At 40.9% G+C, this 21,551-nt stretch overlaps 1 protein-coding gene across 6 annotated transcripts in view; it reads left to right on the top strand.

Moving 5' to 3' along the window:
* Nucleotides 1–21,551, top strand: part of sdccag8 (SHH signaling and ciliogenesis regulator sdccag8) — a 317,675-nt gene that overhangs the window by 172,224 nt on the left and 123,900 nt on the right. For all 6 annotated transcript variants that reach the window (XM_078229523.1, XM_078229526.1, XM_078229528.1 and 3 more), the window contains one exon: nucleotides 15,833–15,960. In XM_078229523.1, the coding sequence (XP_078085649.1) occupies nucleotides 15,833–15,960 (128 nt within the window). The remainder of the gene's footprint in view (nucleotides 1–15,832; nucleotides 15,961–21,551) is intronic.

Raw genomic sequence — 21,551 nt, 5'->3', positions numbered from 1 at the left:
AATCCAAAAATCCTATTGACACTTTATCGTTTAGGTTGCTGCATTTCTCCTTTTTGTTATTTCTGGCATTATGATAACCATGCAAATAATATTGCGATGATAAAGGATTCAAACTTATTTACAAAGTTAGAAAGATAAACTTGCATTTATATCGCATTTTTAATGACCACCAGACGTCTCAAAGGCTTTACAGCCAATGAGGTACTTTTGAAGTATAGTCAAGGGGCGATCTTATCATAAAAATTTTAAGTCCAGAACAGGCGGGAAAACGGGACAGTTTCAGATCCATTTTTTCAGCAAGGCCAGCAGTCGAACCTTGTGCACTCTGTGCAAAAAAAGGCCTGATTTCCGCCTGTAGGGGGAGTGGACAGGGCCTAAATCGCCCGAAATCCAAATGATAGCAGCAGAGGGCACCATAGCGCAAGTGCAGATCTCTGTGCTGAGAACAGCAGAGACTTGTAACAGCCTCTGCTGCTATAACAAGCCCGCCTCCATGGCCTAAACCTGGCACCATCCCCTGGCCCTTCCCCGCTCTGTTACCCCCCTGGCAGGCCCCGCCCGCACCCCCCTCCATGGCCTTGTCCCTTTGGTAATGCCTGGTGCCTCATGGACACTGCCAGGGTGCCCAGTGGGCAGTGCCGGCTTGCCAGGATAGCAGCGTCAGGTTGGCACTACCCAAAGGGCAGCCTTCTTGCCCCTGACCTCCTGGGGGAGAGGGCGGGCCTACTGGTGAGGCCATCGCATCAGGTCCCCATTGATGGGGGAGCCATAGATGATCCTCATCGGATAGAATCTTCTCCGCCAATGCCACAGTGGCAAGTGAGCCTGGACGATACCATCCTGGGCTCGCTAATTTCATGTAAATGATTATTTTAATACATTTAAATAATCAATTCAGCCTTGCACCAGATATCCAGTGCCAGTAAGATCGTGAGATGCAAGAAATCAGGTACAAACCTGATTTCCCGGCTCTCTCGCAATCTTGCTGACACACCCCGCCCATTGGCCAGCAGGGCGCAGTGGTAAGATCTCCCCCACTGTTATAATGTAGGAAATGATAGCCAATTTATGCACCGCAAACTCTCACAAACAGGAATGTGATAATGACCAGATAACCTGTTTTTTTTTGTGTGATGTTTATTGAGGGATGAATATTGGCCAGGACACTGAGGATAAACTCCCCTATTCTTCTTCAAAATAGTGCCATAGGACCTTTTACATCCACTCAGGCAGGCAGATGGGACTTCAGTCCAGCGTCTCATCTAAAGGAGGTACCTTTGATAATGTAGCACTCCCTCAGTGCTGTCCTGAAATGTCAGCATAGATTTTGTGCTCAAGCCCTGCAATGGGACTTGAACCTAGAACCTTGTAACTCCGAGGCAAGTAAATTAGTTACACCTACTAAATCAGCTGGCTTCTTCACTGTCACTGGATCAAAATCCTGGAACTCCCTCTCTAATAGCACTGTGGATGTACCTACACCTCATGACTGAGCAGTTCAAGAAGGCAGTTCACCATTTTATGGAGGGCAATTAGGGACAGCTGGCCTAGCCAATAACGTCCACATCCCAAGAATGAATTAAAAAGAGAATGCAAGGCAGGTGGGCAGAGGGTCATTTGTTGGCATGAGTTGACACTACGTTGACATGGAGGCTATAAGGGGCCTTGAGGCTGAGTGGGGTGGCATAAACTGGCGTGTATGGCCAAATGTTTAAGAAAATAACTGAGACAACCATCCCAGGGAACCAAGGTGGGTTGTTTAAGCTACCCACCTCGACACTCAGCAGCCTCCATGGCCACCCACTTTCTGTATTTGGGGGTGACAGTCCAAACTCCACCCTTGATGGGGGTGTGGTGTGACTAGCACGAGAAGCTAGTAGTGCATTGGTTAGGAGATGTCGTGAAGATGCATTTGCCTCCCTTGATCAATAACACGTGAACCTCGTGCCACATTGCTGCCAGTTCCTCAGCGCCAGACTCCAGGCATTGGCCTCCGTGGGCTGCATAATGTGATGTTAAAGCACACAGCTAGTCCCCTGCTGAGCACTCAGGTAGCTGGCAGCATCAAGACGTGTGCTACCTTCCTCAAAGGAATGGGTGTGGGCAGGTCGCAAATTGCAACCCTGTGCCCAGAAACAGTACTACATTTAGCCCTCAGTAGTGATATAACGTGATGAGGCAATTAATAAAGCAAATCGAGTATTGTGATAGTCACACTAGTGGATTATGAGCCTACAAAGACTATGCTGAGACTCTATGTTGCACAGGTCGAGCCTCTCTTGGGTTACTGGTTGGAATTTAATGACTGCGGCGGGGGCGCCTGACATCCACTACCAGAATTGGCGGCATCCCACCAACCTGATCTCCAAGAACCCTGAGGGAATTATATCCCCAATTGGCAACTACCGGATCCAGCGAGGAAATTTAATTGCTGCACTTCCTTCCAGTAGAGTAGAAATCTCACTTCACAGAGCTGCCGACCAAGCTCAGGCCAGCAGCTCTCCACTACTAGCTGCACCACCAGAAGCAGTGGCTGTTGTCAGTCATATAATGAGCTTTCGCCAGGGATTCTTGGGGAAAGATAAGTGAGGCTAGGATGGTGGTTGCAGAGGAGTCGCCAGCTGGAGGGGGATGGGAGGAAAGCACCGGGAGATGTCTCTTAGTTGTTTTGTTCCCTTCCTAATGCCAGGTCTCTCAATCAGGCATTGAATGAGGGAACCCACCCCCGCTCCCGGTAGCCTGCAAGCTAACCCAACAAGGTTTGAATACCAGTGGCAGCAGGATGAGGCCCTTATGTAGGCAATAGTCACCCATTTCAAGGCCTCAATTGGCAGCTGGATGGGAATGGCACCTGCAAGCTTTCCTGCCTTATACTTAATCGGGGGGGAGGCAGAAATGCAGAGGGGTCTCCAACCGCATCCTCCCACCCATGTGCCCCCACCCCACCCACCTCCGAGAGTGGCATTAAATTTTGCCCACTGTGTGAAAATCTGGCCACCACACACAGGAACATTGGGATAACAACAATTTATAGTTTATATATACATCTAGTCACTATATATTGTGACTTAATCTAATAAAATGTCCCAAGGTGATTCATAGGAGCGTTATAAAATAAAATATGAAACTTAGCCATCTAAGAGGGTATTAGGCTGATGATCAAAAGCTTGGTCAAAGAGGTAGGTTTTAAGGAGTGCCTTAAAGGAGAAAAGCAAGGGAGGGAGGCACACAGGTGTAAAGAGGAAATTCCAAAGCTTAGGGCCTAAGGAACCTAAAGCATGACTATTGTTGAGCGATTAAAATTGGGAATGTTTGAGAGGCCAGAATGAGATGAATACAGGTGCTTTTGAAGAGATTACAAGGGATTAGAAAACAAGGATGAGAATTTTAAGATCAAGATGTTGTTTGGCGTCAGTGTAGGTCAGTAAGTTCAGGAATGTTAGGTGAACTGAACTTGGTGTGAGTCAAGACATAGGTAACAGAGATTTGGATAATTACATGTGTATAAAGGGTGACCAGCCAGGAGTGTAGGACGCTCATCTCAGGGCCAAGTGTGATGCCAAAGATGTCCACAGACTAGTTTAATCTCAAACTGCAAATAAAGCTGATGAGTTGAGGGCCACAGAAAGACAAATGGCAGCATGATATAATTGCTATAATGGAAACTTGGCCCAAAGAGGGGAAGAAATGGCAGCTCAACATCCCTGGATATAGAGTTTTCAGGTAGGATAGAGAGGGGGTTAAAAAGATGGGGGTGTAGCATTACTAGTTAAAGAACCAATTACAGCTGTGCGGAGAGATGATATACTAAATGAAACATCAAATGAGATCATATGGGTTGAGTTCAGAAATAAAAAAAGGGGCAGCCACATTGCTAGGACTCTACTATAGACCCCTAAATAATGGAAAGGAGTTTGAAAAGCAAATATGTAAATAACTTTGAGTGCAAAAACAATAAGAGCAATAATAGTTGGGGACTTCAGTTACCCTATTATGAACTGGGATGCAAACACCGTGCAGAGCACAGGTAACGCAAAATTCTTGAACTGCATTCAAAAGTTCTAAATTGGGGAAAGACAATTGTTACAAAGTTGAGAGGTGAACTGGCGAAAGTTGACTGAATATAGCTACCAGAAGAGAAAATAGTGTCAAATCAGTGGCAAGTATTCGAAAGTGAGATTGAGAGGTGAAATAAAAAAGGAAACTAGGAAAGGAAAGAAAGTATACAAAAAAATTAGCAGGTAAAAAAAAACCCAAAGATGTTTTGCCAGTACAGGAAGAGCAAGAGAAAAACTAAGGAAAGGGTAGAGCCTATCAGAGACATACATGTTAACTTATGAGTTGATGCAGAATATGTGGAGAGGGTTCTTAATGAGTTCTTTGTCTTCACTAAGGCAAGGGTTGATGCAGACATTCTAGTTAAAGAAGAGGGTTGTAATACCCAGCACTGGATAGCAGGTATTTCCTTCATGCAAATATTTAGAAGACTGAAGCCATTTCTTTCTGGTCATTGCTTCAAGCTGCATACAGATATCTACCATTATCTCTGGTGACCCGCAAGGATCTATCCTTGTCCCCTTCTATTTTTCATCAATATGCATCCCCTTGGCGACATCATCATAAACAGTATTAGTTTTCACAAGTATAAACTGTTGGTTAGGCCACAGCTGGAATTTTATGTCCAGTTCTACTCCCCACATTACAGGAAGGAGATAATAGTTCTATAGAGAGTAGAGAGGAGATTTACAAGAATGTTGCTAGGGCTTCAAATTGCAGCTATGAGGAGAGATTGGATAGGCTATGATTGTTGGGGAGATCAATTAACAGAGGACATAGATTTAAGGTGATTGGTAGAAAAATTAGAGAGGAAATGAGGATAGGCTTTTTCACCCAGAGGGTGGTAGGCATCTGGAATTGACTGTCTGGATTGGCAGTTGAGGCTGAAATGTTCAACCCATTTAAAAGGTACCTGGAACTGCAGTACTGAAGTACTGTAATCTGCAAGGCTATGGACCAGATGCTGGAAAGTGGGATGGAAATGAGTAGCCAGTTATTTTATTTCTCTCTTTTTGGCTGGTGCAGACACACTGGGCTGAATGGCCACCTTCTGTGCCATAACATTTCAATGGTTCAGTGGTTCTGTTGCCAGGGAGAGCATTGGAGTCTGTAGATAGCTTGAAGCAGTGACCGGAAAAAATGGTTTCTGTCTTCCAAATATCTACTTGGAGGAAATATCTCTTTATCCAGTACTGGATATTTGATAAGCGCTCTGATAATTTAGCGATAGTGAAGGGGTCGAGCAAGGTGGTGGTAAGGTAGAGCTGGGTGTTGTCGGTATACATTTGAAAACTAACACTGTGCTTTTGATGGTGTTGCCAAGGTGCGTCATATAGATCAGAAATAGAAGGAGACAAGGATAGATCCTTCGGTGTCACCAAAGCAGGAAGAGAAGCCATTGCAAATGGTACTCTGGCTATGATCAGATAAATAAGAAGCAGGTGAGAACAGTCTCACCCAACTAGACGACAGTGGAGAGGGTTTGGAGCAGGATTGTGTGTTCACTTGTGTCAAAGTCTGCAGACAGGTTGAGAAGGACAAGGGAGGAAAATTTAACTTTGTCACAGTCCCATAAGATGTCATTTGTAATCTTGATAAGAGCTGTTTCGGTACTGTGGTGGGACGGAACATGAATTGGAGGGATTCAGACATAGAATTCCTGGAAAAATTTACACGGATTTGAAGACAACAACACTTTCAGGGACTTTGAAGAGGAAAAGGAGGTTGGAAATGGGATGATAGTTTTCAAGATTAGTAGCTTCTAGCATTGTTTTTTTTGAGGAGAGGGATTATGAAGCAGATTTAAAGGAAATATGGATGACACGCAAGAGAGAGAACCATTAACAATATCAGTGAACATGGGGACCAGGTATTTAACAGTTTACTAGAACAGGAGGGGAAGCCATTTAACCTTTCATACCTCTTCCATCATTCAGTGAAATCATGTCAGATCTGTGACCTAACAGCATGTATCTGCTTTTTTCCATTTCCATGAATACCTTTGGTTGACAACATTGGTGAGGGTTTGCGGAAAAAAGGTAAAAGGATCTTTGTGTGTAAATGACATGGATTATGAGGAAAGTTGAACATTTCAGTCTAGAGAGAAGAGTAACAGGTTGGGAAAAAACTGTATAAAAAAGTGAAATTTGAGACCAGAATATTACTTTGAAGTGAGCAAAGGCAAGAGGATCTAAGTTTTAACTGGTGAAAGATAAAGTTAAAACAGATCTTAATTTTTTTATCAAAAGAGACATGAGCTGGAATAATATAGCACAGTAAGCTGGTGGTGTAAAAAATATAGTTTGTTGGTAGGTTGGCTGAGTCGAAACATTAGAAAGATGAGTATGATTGGTTAAAAGGCCTTTATGATAATTGATTGCTCTGTTTAGATACCATGATACTTTTGTGAAGATACACAATGTCTTCTTTTATATATGAATCATTCTCGTAAACACAAGAATATGATTTGAACTATAGGAATTCTTTCCAGCAATATATTCTCTTTGCCATCCTACTATTTTTGACAGTTGACATAACCCTTCTACTTTTAGTTTTACTTTCTTACTATATCCTTGTTAACATTTTGCTTCTTAACAAGCTACTAACTAAACTTGCTTTTAAATTGTGCTTCAGCTGCCAGCTCCCACACCACAGAGAAGAGAGCAAGGCAGTGGTGTTAGTTCTGAATTGTTCCAACAAATAGCAAGCCCAGATAAGATGGGCAAATGGTCTCCCTCCTGTACTCCATCGGTCAGCCAGATTGAGATATGAACGTGAGGTTATTTTTTCTTTTAAGAGCAACATCCTAGATAACCAGATATTCACAGTAGTTATAGTGCTTCATAAGGTCAGTAAATATGTAGCTGATGCAAAATCATGTCATCAGCATATGCATTTATTGCATGACTGAACTATTGTGGTCAGTTTGTGCACACACTAATGCAATCAGTTGAAGTATCTACTGTTGAATTTGGGAGAGAAGCACAGTTACGTCATTCAAAACCCAATTTAACTATGGAATAAACTTGATAATTTGTCATTTACATATCTATCTTTCACTGTTTTATAAATATTGCAGCTTTCTCCACATCTCCTGACAGGGCTTCTGACTAATGAGCACTGCATTCACATCCGCTCTGACATATCTTTCCAAATGTTAACTCCATAACATGCTTTGAGTCTTCCTGCACACTTCCTGCTTTTTGCAATTCAGGGCCCTGTAGGGACAAAAACAATTTTTGCAAAATTGCAACTCAGCCACATAGAAATGCTGCAATCTGCAGATGGATTATCTAACCTTGCATCATTTTTGTTGATTAAGTTGGTCATTGGGTGTTTAAGCACATTATGTAATTGTTGTACTAATGATTTGTGATAAGATTTTTCTGTTCCCTTCCCTAAAATGCAATGAAATCTTAAATATCAAATGGAGTACTTCTGCCCTTTTGTTAGCAGATTGTAAATTACAGACAAAAATGGAAAATACTTACTAAGTTCCCTGCTATGACTGGGAATGTCTGTAAAGTTAACAAAACAAAATATGACTTTTAAAAAAAAATTAGTTGACACATTTGTGTAATGAAACTCACTATCTGAGCTAAATAAGGTAGCAGCTATGGTTTTGTTTACAAGAGTAAAATTAGAAAATTGTGCAACTCAGAGTGCCCCGTGTAAAAATATAAAGATTGCTCAATTTTGAAAATGTGCTGATTTGTATTACTGGATAGTATTTTTAATATTCTAGATGGTATTTTCTTTTGTTAACTTATTAGGATATAGATTCATGTTATGAAATGTCAATCAAGTAAAACATTTTCACATTTCAGACTTTTAAACAAAGATTTCCAATATTTTATTTGAATGTATAATTAAAGGGCATGAAAATATTCTGCAGTCCGAGGTTGAAACAAAGTTATTGGCATGTTTCTTTTACTCAACTAATCAAAAATTTCTTTGATTACAGTACACAGCAGAGTGATGCATAGGTTTGTCTATAATGTGTTCAAATCTATTCTAAAAAAAAACAAGTTAGTTAATTCAATAAATTGACAGCTTTTGTTATTTAATTTTGTGGAATAGGTAGTTATTTCTGAATTGCAATCATCTGAATACAGAAACAGAATTGAGAGTATCCCCTTTGCTGAAAAAGGGTGGGAATTTGAAAATTAATAAAAAAGTGAACAGATGCAGTAATATGCCAGAGGGAGATTAATGTGGAGAGTAAAATCTGTGTGCAACAAAACTGCAGCAAACATAGTCAGTGGGAGGTGGTTGTACAATCAGAACAGGGATAAAAGAGAAATTACAAACAACCCTGCACTTGTCAAAGTAGTAGTAATGAAATCCTGATTGTGCCAGCAGCAAGAACCTGTGTTAGCTCTTTGGGGTAAGGCAAGTAGCTGGATGCCAGGTAGGAGGGCAGCATGCATTGCTGGGCAATAGCCATGTTGTCTATAACAGATGGCAGGCAAAGATGGCAGGGGAGGGGCTGCTTAGCAGAACTAATCAGACAGTAACAGATAGGGCAGCTGGGAGGACTGACCACAGAGATGGGATCTGCTGGGCTACTGCAAAGTGCTGTGATGTTTACAGTGGTGCTCCTAGTGGCCTTGGGTGAGACCTTGCATTGTCTTTACTGATCTTTACTTTCAGTCCAAGCTATACACAGAAAATGCCTCAGCATCAATGACCCACTGTTCAGTTACTCCCACATGAAACTTAAAATCACCAGTAACTGTTAATTACAGAGCTAACCCTTTGAGTATTCACACATTTGTAGCAACATGTTTCTGTGGCAAAATCTTTCCTTATTTTAATTAATTTCCCAAAGATGAGATGGGAAAGGATGAAAATTGTTTTCTATGTATTTAAAAATATATAATTATAAAGGTAGGAAGGAAACAAAATGTGTTGATTTTGACCTATTTTTGCTGTAAATAAACTAGGAAAGATACAGTTAAATGTGTGTGTCTGACTGGTTGGTGGTGGGGGTTATGCGCAGGAAGGGTGTGCGAAGATATTGTCTATTGCTGTGTGAGTTAATGAAGAATCTGATTCTTTCCCCTGAAGGCAAAATTAATTTTGGATATATTGAACAGGCATTAACCAAGCCTTATTAATTAAGAGGAACTAAGAATACAAAGAAATATTTGAAACATTTTAAAATTATTCTCCAATGTGTTATCATTTTACAGAATATTCTTTAATGAAACAAAAAAAAATGTATTCTGTTGTATGCTGCAATTTCTTTCAATCAAATGATTAGTGAAAACTGCTCTTGCTTTGGTCAAAATGAAATGCTAAGTTTGATGCTGTTTTTACTAGAACAAGAAAGATCAATGTATTCCTTCTGCATTCATACTTACAGGATCATTGTCACAGAGTTGCTTTCTAAATTCTCTAGCTAATTGATAAGCCATGAAATTGCAATGTGGGGTCTGTCGGAGCAGTCTAAATGACAGCAAGCCAACATGCTCCCAGAACCACCACAAACAATTGTGAATGCTATTTGTAAAATTGTACCAGAATGATGCAGAAGAAAACTGCTTTATGATAACTCACAGACAGATCCAGCTTAGCAAAGTAAAATCCAGAAAAATACACATCTACATCCTGTAAAATCCATTTTTTTAGTAGTGTCAGAACAATAGTAATTACTTTACACTTAAAGAATAATTGAAAACCATTCCATTGGAGGTGTTGCAGTGGATTATCACATCATTCTTTCACCTCCTAAACCTAGGTTTGAATCAAGTCTCAAAACAATGAGATGGTATTTTCTTCTCTCACGATAGTATGTACTCTGTGAAATTAAACTGGGCTGCCTCAACCTTGTTCTGCGTGTGTGCCCCCACAGCATAAAACAGCCCACAGTCCTGCACAAATTTGAAATGCTACTGAGAGAGGATGGCTGTTGTTGGAATGGAAAATATCACATTGGTGTTGTCTGCTGAAATTTCTGTTCGTGATGGACTTTTACTCCACATTTTGTCATGCCACATTGGACATGGAGTTGTTCAATGCTGATGCATAAAATTACCAAAGAATTGTTCTATGGAAACTCAAATGCTGACCAATGTGGAACATGTTCCATTGCCATTGCCCTTAGTACAACACAAATCTTGCCTTTATGATGACTGACTACGCCCATAGCGGGGCCCAAACAGTAAGGTGCAATTGTAGGTCCAAGTTCCAGTGCAGACTCACTTATCAACTTAACTTTCAAAGCATCCATTCACCAACTTTATAACACTGCCGCAGTAGAATCATTTAAACAACTTGTATCAAATAACTTGTCTTGCAAACAAATTTTCTTCAGAACATACAGAATCCAACTGAACTTGAAATTATTAATTCTAAAACACCATTTTGAAAAATAAAACAAAGTAAAACATGATCTAAATAGAACAAAATAAATGTGATATACTCATACAGCTGGTAAACCAGACTACCGTAGCGCACTCATAACTACTTCACTCTTGTGCTTGGCAGTCATGATAACTCATATAAATATCATCACGCCAAGAGCCATGGGGTATGTTCTGCGCAAATTGCACATCAAGCTTGTACTGCAGATGTTCAACACAGAGCAACCTTTATCCATCTTTACATTTCTAGTCTGTAAAGTCTATATCTGTCAGATGGGTTAATGGTTGCCTAAAGCCATTCCTTGTAAATGACAGCTCTGAATAAGATACAATTAGCCCATGGTAAAGTTAGCATGCGTTGTTGACATATTGTATTGCAAGTTAAAATTTGTTTCTAATGGTCCACATCAATATTTTGAGCACTGAATTACCTTTGTGCCACACGACATTCATCTGTAACTGTATATCTTTTAAATCAATATTGTTCAGCAATTTAAAATAAAGAACATATTTGCTTTAGATAATCTAAGAAATTATCTGCTTCCCATCTATCTAATACATAAGCTTCAAAAGATTAATGTTACTGAGTTAATTTTGCAAATATGTTCTACCACAGCACTTTGTTCTGTTTAGCAACCAGCAGGGAATGTAGATAGACTAAAGGCAGTGCATTTTCCAGTGACCTTGAGGAGCTGTACTACTTCAAGAAGCAAGAAGTAGCTTCTGGTAAACAAAGTTCACTTCTGACAGATGGATTGAATGACAAAAAGATTGTGTGTGCCAGAATAGCCCTGGCAGAGGAGGAAATCTTTAGTGGAATCCAACAGGAGAGGAGGTGTGAACAGGTGCGGGACTGCTGACGGAAGGGGAACCAGATGGAGGGAGCCAGAGCCAGTTTAGTTAGAGGAAGGGAAAGAAGGAAAGGCTATGGGATAGATGGCTAAATATATGCATAGAGGAGGGTAAATAACACAATAATCAAAGCCACCCGTGGGGGAGGAGGTTTGAGTGCTTGGTATAGCAGAAAAATATAGTAGGGTTTAGTTTGATTAATGTTGTTTGTGCATAAGAAGCAGATGATTAATGTGTTATGTGCAATGCACAAAATGCAGACAAATTAACCAAACTAAAATTGTTTAAATTAAGTCTTTGAACTATTCAGTGCTGTAGCAAGTTCTGCCTGCTGTCGTTTGGAATTTTGTTCATTAATGCATAGGGTAGAATAATACACTGGATAGGATGTTGTTTCACTCCACTTTCAAAGGAGATTTATTTAATACAAGTGAAAAGGTAAAAGATACATGTCATACTTGATTACTTTCTATGCAAGATTTGTAGAGTTTTATGTAACTATATACATTTTAAAATGCTTTATTTTTTGTTAGAACTTTAGTTCATCACAATGACTATTCTTGCAGAGAGGGGATTCTGGATGCAGGAGAAGGTGTCCATTGGAAATAAGCTGAATGTTTAGAAATAGCTGCGGATGTAGCACATATCCTGCTGTCTGTTGTCTTTGCTATTAAAGGAGTCTGTATGAGGACCCTTCTTATCTTGCTGTTGGGAGTCAACGGCAAATGATGACATATTCCTAATAGCTTTCTGTTCTAACTTCTGAACACAGTAAGAGTTTTAACAACACCAGGTTAAAGTCCAACAGGTTTATTTGGTAGCAAATACCATTAGCTTTCGGAGCGCTGCTCCTTCGTCAGATGGAGTGGAAACGTTCCACTCCATCTGACGAAGGAGCAGCGTTCCGAAAGCTATGGTATTTGCTACCAAATAAACCTGTTGGACTTTAACCTGGTGTTGTTAAAACTCTTACTGTGTTTACCCCAGTCCGACGCCGGCATCTCCACAACATGACTAACTTCTGAAAGTCAGGGCAGATTTTTATGGGCTCTATGGACAAGATTGGGGAGTGAAAGTTCTGCACCGATTTCCAACAGATTCAATTTTTGATAACAGAAAGGGGCAGGATGTGATTCACACAGGACAGAAGCCCAAACTAAACAGGCCCATTTGAACTCAGTTCTGAGTTTAAACAGACCCCATTTTGGCTTTTGCAAGAGTCTTGACCCACAATGTGGGACTCACAAATTGATGGATTAAACGCTAATGCTCTTGAAGGGCAGATAAGATCTGTATATCCATTATGATCTGAAGATTTTTTTATCCTTTGCTTTTTAAATTTTAAAAAAAGCAGGCTGCATGTGTCACTGAGAATTTTTAAAAATCCTTTTTTGGACTGCTTTGATTGATGGACTATCTGCTGCAGGTTAGAAAAAAGCAGCATCTGGTTGTGCAGTTTCAGTAGCATTCTTTTGTTGACATTTCCCCAAAGAATATTATTATGTCATAATGAATTCTCGGCTGAGTTTCAAAAGCTAGTTTTCTCAGTAGGTGGTTCTGAGTTAACAGTTTGATTGGCAGTTTAAGGAGACTAATTAAGGATTAGCTGACTTTGATTCGGCGTCTGAAAAAAAACTTTATTTTTATAAGAGATTAATCTGGGGCGATACTCCCAAAAAAAGTGTCGAATTTATGTTAAAACTGGAGTAAATTCCGCTGTTTTGTTTCAGCAGGAGTTTCAAAATGAATCTCCCACACTCTGTGCACTGCAGAGTGCACTCACGTAAATCAGTCCAAAAAGCTCGAGGCAGGGCCTATTCCTGCTGGGGAGGCCGGCAGCATAGCGCTGAGTGGGCCACTGTGCATGCACCGATCTGTCATATTGGAGATCGGCACATGCACAGTGGCCCCACGCTGCTGGCCTCCCGATCGCTGGCCAGCCCCGCGATCCCTGCATTGCCGGCCGTGCAACCCCACCCACTGCCCAATTGCCAGCTCCCTGAACATGCCCAGGCCAATCTCGACAACCCCCCGCACCCCCATCCTGCCTCGATGGCCCTCCCCCCGCAACCCCAATCTCCCGATCCCCATCCATACCCGATCCACTCAATCCCCCGAAATGCAGCCTTGACCCCTCTCCCTGCAGTCCCGATCCCCTACTCCGATGGCCAGCCCTGATTGCTGGCCTCCCTCCCTTTGTCACTCAGCCCAAATGGAGGGTGGCAGCAGGAGGCCCCACCCTATCAGGCCCTGCCCCCATTAGGCCCTACCCTCTTGGCACTGCCCTATGCTCAATGGGCAGCACCAAGGTGCCCCCTGGGCTTTGGCACTTTGCCCCTTGGGCAGTGCCACGGGTCACAGGCTGGCACTGCCAAGGTAGCAATGCCCAGGGGTCATCCCCTGGCACCCGACCCTCTGGGGGGCCTCGATTGCCCCCCCCCTTAGTCCAGCAGGGTCAGGCCACCAGCTCCCCACAAGTGGGGGAGCTATACTAAACCCCGCTGGAGTGAACCACTCCTAGCGGGGGTTGTGGGGGGGCGGGGGGGGGGGGGGTGGTGGAGAGGCCAGCGGGCCCGGAGATTTCAATCCGGGCCCACTAATTCTATGGAGGAGATTTACAAGGATGTTGCCTGGATTAGGTGGCATGCCTTATGAGGATAGGTTGAGAGAGCTCGGTCTTTTCTCCTTGGAGAGGCGAAGGATGAGAGGTGACCTGATAGAGGTGTATAAGATGTTGAGGGGTATTGATAGAGTGGATTCTCAAAGGCTTTTACCCAGGGCTGAAATGGTTGCCACAAGAGGTCACAGGCTTAGGGTGCTGGGGAGTAGGTACAGAGGAGATGTTAGGGGAAAGTTTTTCACTCAGAGGGTGGTGGGTGCGTGGAATCGGCTGCCGGTAGTGGTGGTGGAGGCGGATTTGATAGGATCTTTTAAGAGGCTTTTGGATAAGTTCATGGAAGTTAGTAAGATAGAGAGTTATAGGTAAGCCTAGTAGGTAGGGACATGTTCGGCGCAACTTGTGGGCCGAAGGGCCTGTTTGTGCTGTAGCTTTTCTATGTTCTATGTATGAGGGACCATGAAGGGTGGGTGGAGGCATGGGGGTATGAGGGGCCTAGGGGTTGTTTGGGGCCTTGTATTGCATTAAATTGGTATGGGATTTTGAGGGACCATGGGTGTGGGTAGGGGACGAGTGAAGGGGAGTGAGGGGTGAAGGCTAATGGGCCTAGCAGTTCCTGAAGCAATTGGTCAAGTCCGAGAGAACTGAGGCGTATCTTCTAACTAACCAGTCTCGGAATATCTCCACTTCCCGTGGCTGCATACCCTCTGTTCGTAGGCCCTACTTTATCCTGTACTGCTTTCCCAGAACGAAAATCATGTGATTCAGTGTACTTTCCCACCTCACGGAAATCTGGCCTCCAGTATGTGATAAGTAGGAAAATAATGTCAAGTACTGCCGCAAACCTTTTTTTAGAGAAAAAATTATATATAACAGCAGAAGTACAGAGCCAGTAAGTTAACAAATATAGAAATCTGACAACAGACAGCAAACTGATTGATGCGCTCAGTAATGTAGTTTGGAAATTTGAGTGAGAGTGTGTGTTTGCGTGTTGAATATTCAAATATATTCCTGTTGAGCAGAAAGAGGGTACTATCTCCCTCAGAATGAAGGATGGTGTAGAATGAGTTCCTCCTCAGAGTATTCTTGTGCACTCATTAGTGATCAGTTTGGGAGTGTTAATTGCCTATCCTTAGCTGGGGAATGATGGCCCGAAGAGATCTAGAAACAGGCAAAAATTTAATGACTCGCTTACACAGTGACCGCAAACATGGCAGCCATATTTGTACACCGCAAGGTTCCACAGGAGATAATAAGGACCATTTAATTTATTTTAGCAATGATGATAGACAAATAAATATTGGCCAGTACATTAGAACCTCCTTTCTCTTTTTGAAACGTTCCATGGGATCTTTCACATTTATCTGAAAGGACAGACCAGGCCTCAGTTTAAGGCCTCATCCAAAAGAAGGCATCTCTGACAGTAGTACTCCCCGAGTATCACACTGAAGTATCATCCGAGATTATGTGCTCTGGAGTGGATTTGAATCCACTGTTTTCTTGACTTAGGGGTGAGAGCGCTACTACTGAGCCACGCCTGATGCTTAATAATACGCTGTTAATCACTTCTACAAACAACCTTAGGACTATGCTTTATTGCAGTTGTCCTCAGTCACCAGCACAATTTGTATTTTAACCGGAACATTTAATAGCTTCTGCATAAAAACATTATCGGATATTATTAAGTGTCAACCACGGTTCCTAAATTAATCACAAAATACAAGCATCTCGTGTAAGAACATGCTGTTTTCCCTTTGAAATAAATTAAATTCATAGGATGGTGTTTATAATCACGCAATTGTTTTCACAGATTTAAATGTAGCTAATATTTAAACAGTGATTGCTGGAAAAGTACATTATCTTTGCAATCTGATGGTGTTACTGATTTTAAAACAGTTTTTTCACTGCCCTATACTTTTGACCTTGTTGCCTCTTTCAGGATGGAAAAGGACAGTTTACTCCGTAGTCACAGTGATGATGTCAAGGCCCTGGCCTTTCAATCCCAACAACGTGAGCAAGAACTAACAGAAAAGATACAGCAAATGGAGGCCCAGCATGATAAAACTGGTAGGTGGTAGGCATAGATTAGAGCCAGGACACCTCACTTGCAGGCCAGGCCCACACCTCACTGTGAAATGACATCAGGAACACCTGTAACCTTTGGCTGGCCAAAGGGAGCAGATGCTAACTTCACCGGAGATCCCGAATTACATATCAGTTAGCGTTTAAAAGGGAAATGAAAACCATTGCCCACTGTCTGTTGATTTCACAGTGCTGCTCTCACATCTGTTGCACCATCTGGATTATGAGTTTATTTACCTGTGTTAAGAAACTTAAAGTAGAGTGCTGCCAGCATAAAGTACAGAACAAGGGGCTTCTCTTGGCTTGATTTTAGGGCACACATGTTACATGAGGAAAATCGCATCAGAAGCTCAGCGGGAAATGCTGCAGGCGTATGTTTAAAACTCTGTTTGAATACCATCTTGTTATTGCCACATAAATTTGGAATAACTATTCTTAACAGGCTGACGACTTGGAATTGATTTCTGAATTGGAATTATTCTTTAGGTTTTTAGTCATTATCTGCTATGTCAATTCCATGAAGTGAAATAAATACAAGTTTTAAAAATGTACAGCAACCTGCCAGATTGCATCCCTAAAGCTTTATTCTTCCCATCTCTAAATGTTATTTTAGTCATCATTTGCACATTGCGCATGAAGCTGTTTTCATTATTTTTCTCTGAAGGGTAACTGTAGTATTGACAAGCTGGTGCACTGAGTGAACAGGCAATGCTTCCTTTGGATTTCATAATGCCACTTTATAATTATGCTGAACTACCAGAGGGAAACTTAATAAAGGCAGCTTTTTGTTAATCAAGGCAATACCAGTATAAATATTTTAAGAATGTACATCTTGTGGATATGGATGTGAAGAGCAAAACTGATCAGTGCTGAGTTGAGTCAGAGTACATACATTTACTGATTTTTTTTTTAAACAGTGATCCCAAATGCAGATCTAAAAGATGGCCTCCAATCATGCTGATTTTATTTTTCTTGTACTGATAAGTAAGAAATTCTGATTTCGAAGGACATTCAGTGATGCAGAACGAAAAAGACAGAGTTTAATTCCTAGTAAAATGCGAGTGTCTGCACCTAAATAAAATTATCCATTTTGTACATAGCGATAGCGGTAATACTTAAAACTCCTCATTTTCATGATGTGACTTGTGTTACTGAGGTGGGAATTGAGAGGCTTGGTTAGGGCTTTTATAAAGGTGTTGTGATGATTTTTTTTCACACATATGAAATCTACCTTTAACACATTTTCAGGAGCACCCAATGGCTCAGTCACTGAATGCAAGGCTAATTAGAAACATATAAAATCCTGATGGGACTGGACAGGCTAGATGCAGGAAGACCGTTCCCAATGTTGGGGAAGTGCAGAATTAGGGGTCACAGTCTAAGAATAAGGGGTAAGTCATTCAGCACCGAGATGAGGAAGAACGTCTTCACTCAAAGAGTTGTAAACCTGTGGAATTCTCTACCACAGAAAGCTATTGGGGCCATATGTTAAGAGGAAGCTGGATGTGTCCCTTGCGACTAAAGGGATCAAGAGGTATGGAGTGGGAGTGGGATACTGAAAGTGCATGATCAGCCATGATCATATTGAATGATGGTGTAGGCTCAAAGGGCTGAATGGTTTACTCATGCATCTATTTTCTATGTATGAAAATGTTGACAGATCCAACCTCTATTGCCAGGATATGTGGAGTGGAGGGGAGAGGGAAGTGTGGGTGGGTGGGGTGAGTCTGGTGGTTTCTGGTGCTAAAATTATGGTTCAGCATCCCTGGGCTGTGTTTTCAAAAAAAATGATCAGCCTAGGTTCGCACGCCTGATGGTTATCCTTTGACTTCTACTCGAATGTACCTGTGGGTGGACGTCAGCTGAGGACAGCATTCTAAAACATTTAACTGTGATGCTAACCATGGGTGGGTAGCTGCCAACATTAAATGTTTAGGTTCATTTATGATGATTGGCTATTTTGGTCAGGCATTGACGATTGTTCATTGTCCATGTTATCATACACCTGTCAATACCTTCAGGAGAGGAGGCAAGAAGTATAAATCAATTTTAAATTGATGTGAAACATATCCTGATATTACTGGTGTTCAAGAGGCAGAATTGATCACAAACCCTAGGCATGAATTTATTTTCAGCTATGTAGCTATGACATGCAGCCAGCAAAAATGAACAATGGTATTTAATTTTAAAGAATATTCAGGAATATATTCCAAGATATCAACATCTGAGGATCTATCTGTTATTTCTTTGTTACATGTTGCAAACTATGCACCACAGTAGCCTCTTGATCTATAATGAATGCAGTGCTTTCTTTGATTTTTCTATTGGGCTATCAAATCGCAAGGTGTATACATACTGCCTTGTAGAACTAGTGTGGGATTTGCCTAATATATTACTTAGCAACTTACTGCCAATAACAATACTAAATAAATCACAATGATGTCTTCCCAGTGAAATCTACAATTTTCATTGAATGCAATTTCACTTCTAATATCAAATGCCCTTTTATTGACAATCAAAATGATACTTATTAAATCGTAGATGGTAATAAGTCATTGTGAGGCTTCTCTGTTCTAGCTTTTAATGGCACCTAAACTGTTAGCACCCTCTTTCAAGAGATGGTGTAGATAGTTGCATCCTGAGGCTAATTATTGTGGTATGTGTCGAGATTGGTAGCTGTTTGGGGAGCGAATTCCTTAATATACTCGTTCCTGGGATATGAGCATTACTGGCAGTTGATGCCCAACTCTGATTGCCCTTGAGAAGGTAGGAGTGAGTGCATTCTTGAACCACTGCAGTCCATCTGGTGCTGTTTGGTAGGGAGTTCCAGATTTCTGATCCAACAACAGTAAAAGAACAACAATATCATTCCAAGTCAGGATGGTGTGTGGCTTGGAGGGGAGCTTGCAGGTGGTGCTGTTTCCATGCACCTGCCCTTGTCTTTCTAGGTGGTAGAGGTTAGATTAGATTAGTTGCAGAAGTTAGAAAATCAGTAAAATGGCTGATTTTCATTGGCACATTAGAGGTATACTAGACACAAACCTTTGCTATATATAAATGATTATGCCAAGTGATTTGTTGCCACTTAGGTCTGCTCAGAAGGCAGCTTTTTGCAACATTGCAGTTTTGGGGGGAAGAAAATTGCACTAAGTGTAAATTTCTTTGAGATTTGTTACATGATATTGTGCTGTGCCAATCACATTCCTAATTGTAGTGGGAATAAACTTAACCTTCCCATCCCTTTGACCTTCAGCTCCACTTCATATTACAATGCATACAATAAGTGATTTATCCCTTCACACCATTTCACTGTTGCCAAGGTTACAGAACATTTTGAGCAATTCCAGCCTGTATACATAAAGATTCTTTCCTCAGCATGATCTTTTATAATGTCACCTCACCATCATCAGCATTGCTTCCTGATCATTTGAGAGCGGTCTTGTGATTTTAAAAGAGCTTTGACGATTCCAAATTTGGCAGTTAATTGCAGTACTATTCATAAAGTTAAGAGATGTACTTTGAAAACATTTCTATATAACATAGAAAGCTAATATTTCTCAGAAGTAATTTCGATGCCATAACGAGAATCGATAATGTGTAGATTGGCTAAATGTTCATAGGCAGTGGACACTATGACAACTCTGACAGCGTCATAGGTTAATGGCAGTAAAGGATATACATGTGCATGTTGTTGGACGCAAGGGTAGGGAGACCCAACTGGGAAAACAGCAACAGTGAGAAACCCAGTAACGCAGTGCACCTTCAGTATTAATCCTGTGAAAAGCGGGTATCCTACTACTTTCAACAGTGTAGAAGTACCTTTCAGGATTGGCTTTTCAATAGGTCGCTGATCTGGAGAACTGTAGGGCCATTTGGTTTATTTCCACTTCACCTTCCTAATTCCTTTAATTTCTGTTCAACGTCCACTTCTTCCTCTTAGTGTAAGACGTTGTTGCTAAAGCTGAACAAACTACTTCAGACAACGCTAGATTGCTATTTGCACAGCTTTTTATTAGATTGTTTTTAAATGCTATAAATTTTCACGCCTGCACAATAATCTGTGAACAAGCTGCAAGGCAGCAGGACAGCTACTTTAAATAGAAACAGCAGAACACCCACATTTTAAAGTTAAAGAATGGTCAAGAGAAAAAGAAATTTAAATCAACAAGCTATTCAAATATATACTTGTTAGGGCAGTGCATGTCTATTAATTTAAATGTTGACCTTCAAAGACACTTTCAAAATGATGGACAGTATCTCTGGAGTCAGCTGAAAACTGCTTCATGGCAGGTATTCAAGTGCTTTATGTGTTTACAGTAACCCACACTGAAGTAAAATTGATTTAGTTAGTGCTATGCAAATAATTAAAAGTAAAGCATTAAATACGAAATTGATCCCAGTTGACTTGCAGAACAAATAACTTACAAATAAATTCTGCATTAAACAGCGTGCCTTTCGGTGCCCTTAATGTATTTCTGGAAATGTAGCTTACTGTGCCCCATTTTATGTTCAAATTGGTTATATATAAGCATTAACTGCCTACATTTTGCAAACAATTTAGCATAAAGAATTGGATGAAATGTAGAGACAAAATAATTTAAAGGTGTTCCATTGTTTGGTAAAATGATTTTAGTGAATTGTTATTTGCAAGTGTGAACACTACTTATAGATATTTACACTGCCCTCATTTTGAAACAAAAGTTATCTTTTCGGTAAGGACAGGCCATGATGCAGTCTGCAACCCCATGTGCTGGTCAGTTGTTGAGCTGTACATTGTATTCCATTTAATTCTGATTATTGTGAGGTTATGTTTGATATTTTTAACCCATCCCTGAATTTCTGATTATTTTATAGTTTCCTTGACATTTCTGTTTTTCGGACTATCATGCAAATGTGAAAGTTAATTTCAAAATATATTTTGTACAAAATTATACCTGCATGAAATTTGGTTTGACAATTGCAGTGTTAGCACCATGTATTCAATCTCAATGATAACTTACATTTACATGGCCCTCATTTTGTAGAGGTGTGCCTCCAAGCTCTTTACAAGGTGCGTGGGGTTGGCAGGGGGGGAGGAGGAGACCATACAACAGGAAGGAATTTTGGGGAAGATAAAACGCACAATTGGGAAAATTCTTAAGAGGATTTGAAATGGGACAAACAGTATTTTCAGTGAAAGGGAGATAATGTAAGTATAGGCATTTACAGCAATCATGCTCATTAGCCTAACTACATGGAGAACATTCTAACAGAAATACCATTTCTTTAGGCTGTGCAAATGATGGGAAAGCATTTATTGTATGGGTGTATGGGTTAGCAATTTTAAATGAGCTTAATGTATAACCATTTAATAAGGATACGCAATAAATGCTCTCTCGGGCATCGACATTATGCTTTGGAATAAATAACCTTACCATTATGTAGAAATGAATTCCCATTTTATCTTTTATGTCGTTTTTATTCCAAAGCAGTAAATACTAAATTTTAGGTCTAATGTGTCCCTAATTACAGTGCACTATTTAGCTGTCTCCCGAGCACCAGGCTCGAATAAAAGGCAACTGTATTTCAGTGCTGTG

The sequence above is a fragment of the Mustelus asterias genome, chromosome 15 (genome assembly GCF_964213995.1).
Source record: "Mustelus asterias chromosome 15, sMusAst1.hap1.1, whole genome shotgun sequence".
NCBI lineage: Eukaryota > Metazoa > Chordata > Chondrichthyes > Carcharhiniformes > Triakidae > Mustelus > Mustelus asterias.
Note: the sequence above shows the minus strand (reverse complement) of the source record. Positions and strands in the feature narration are given on the sequence as shown.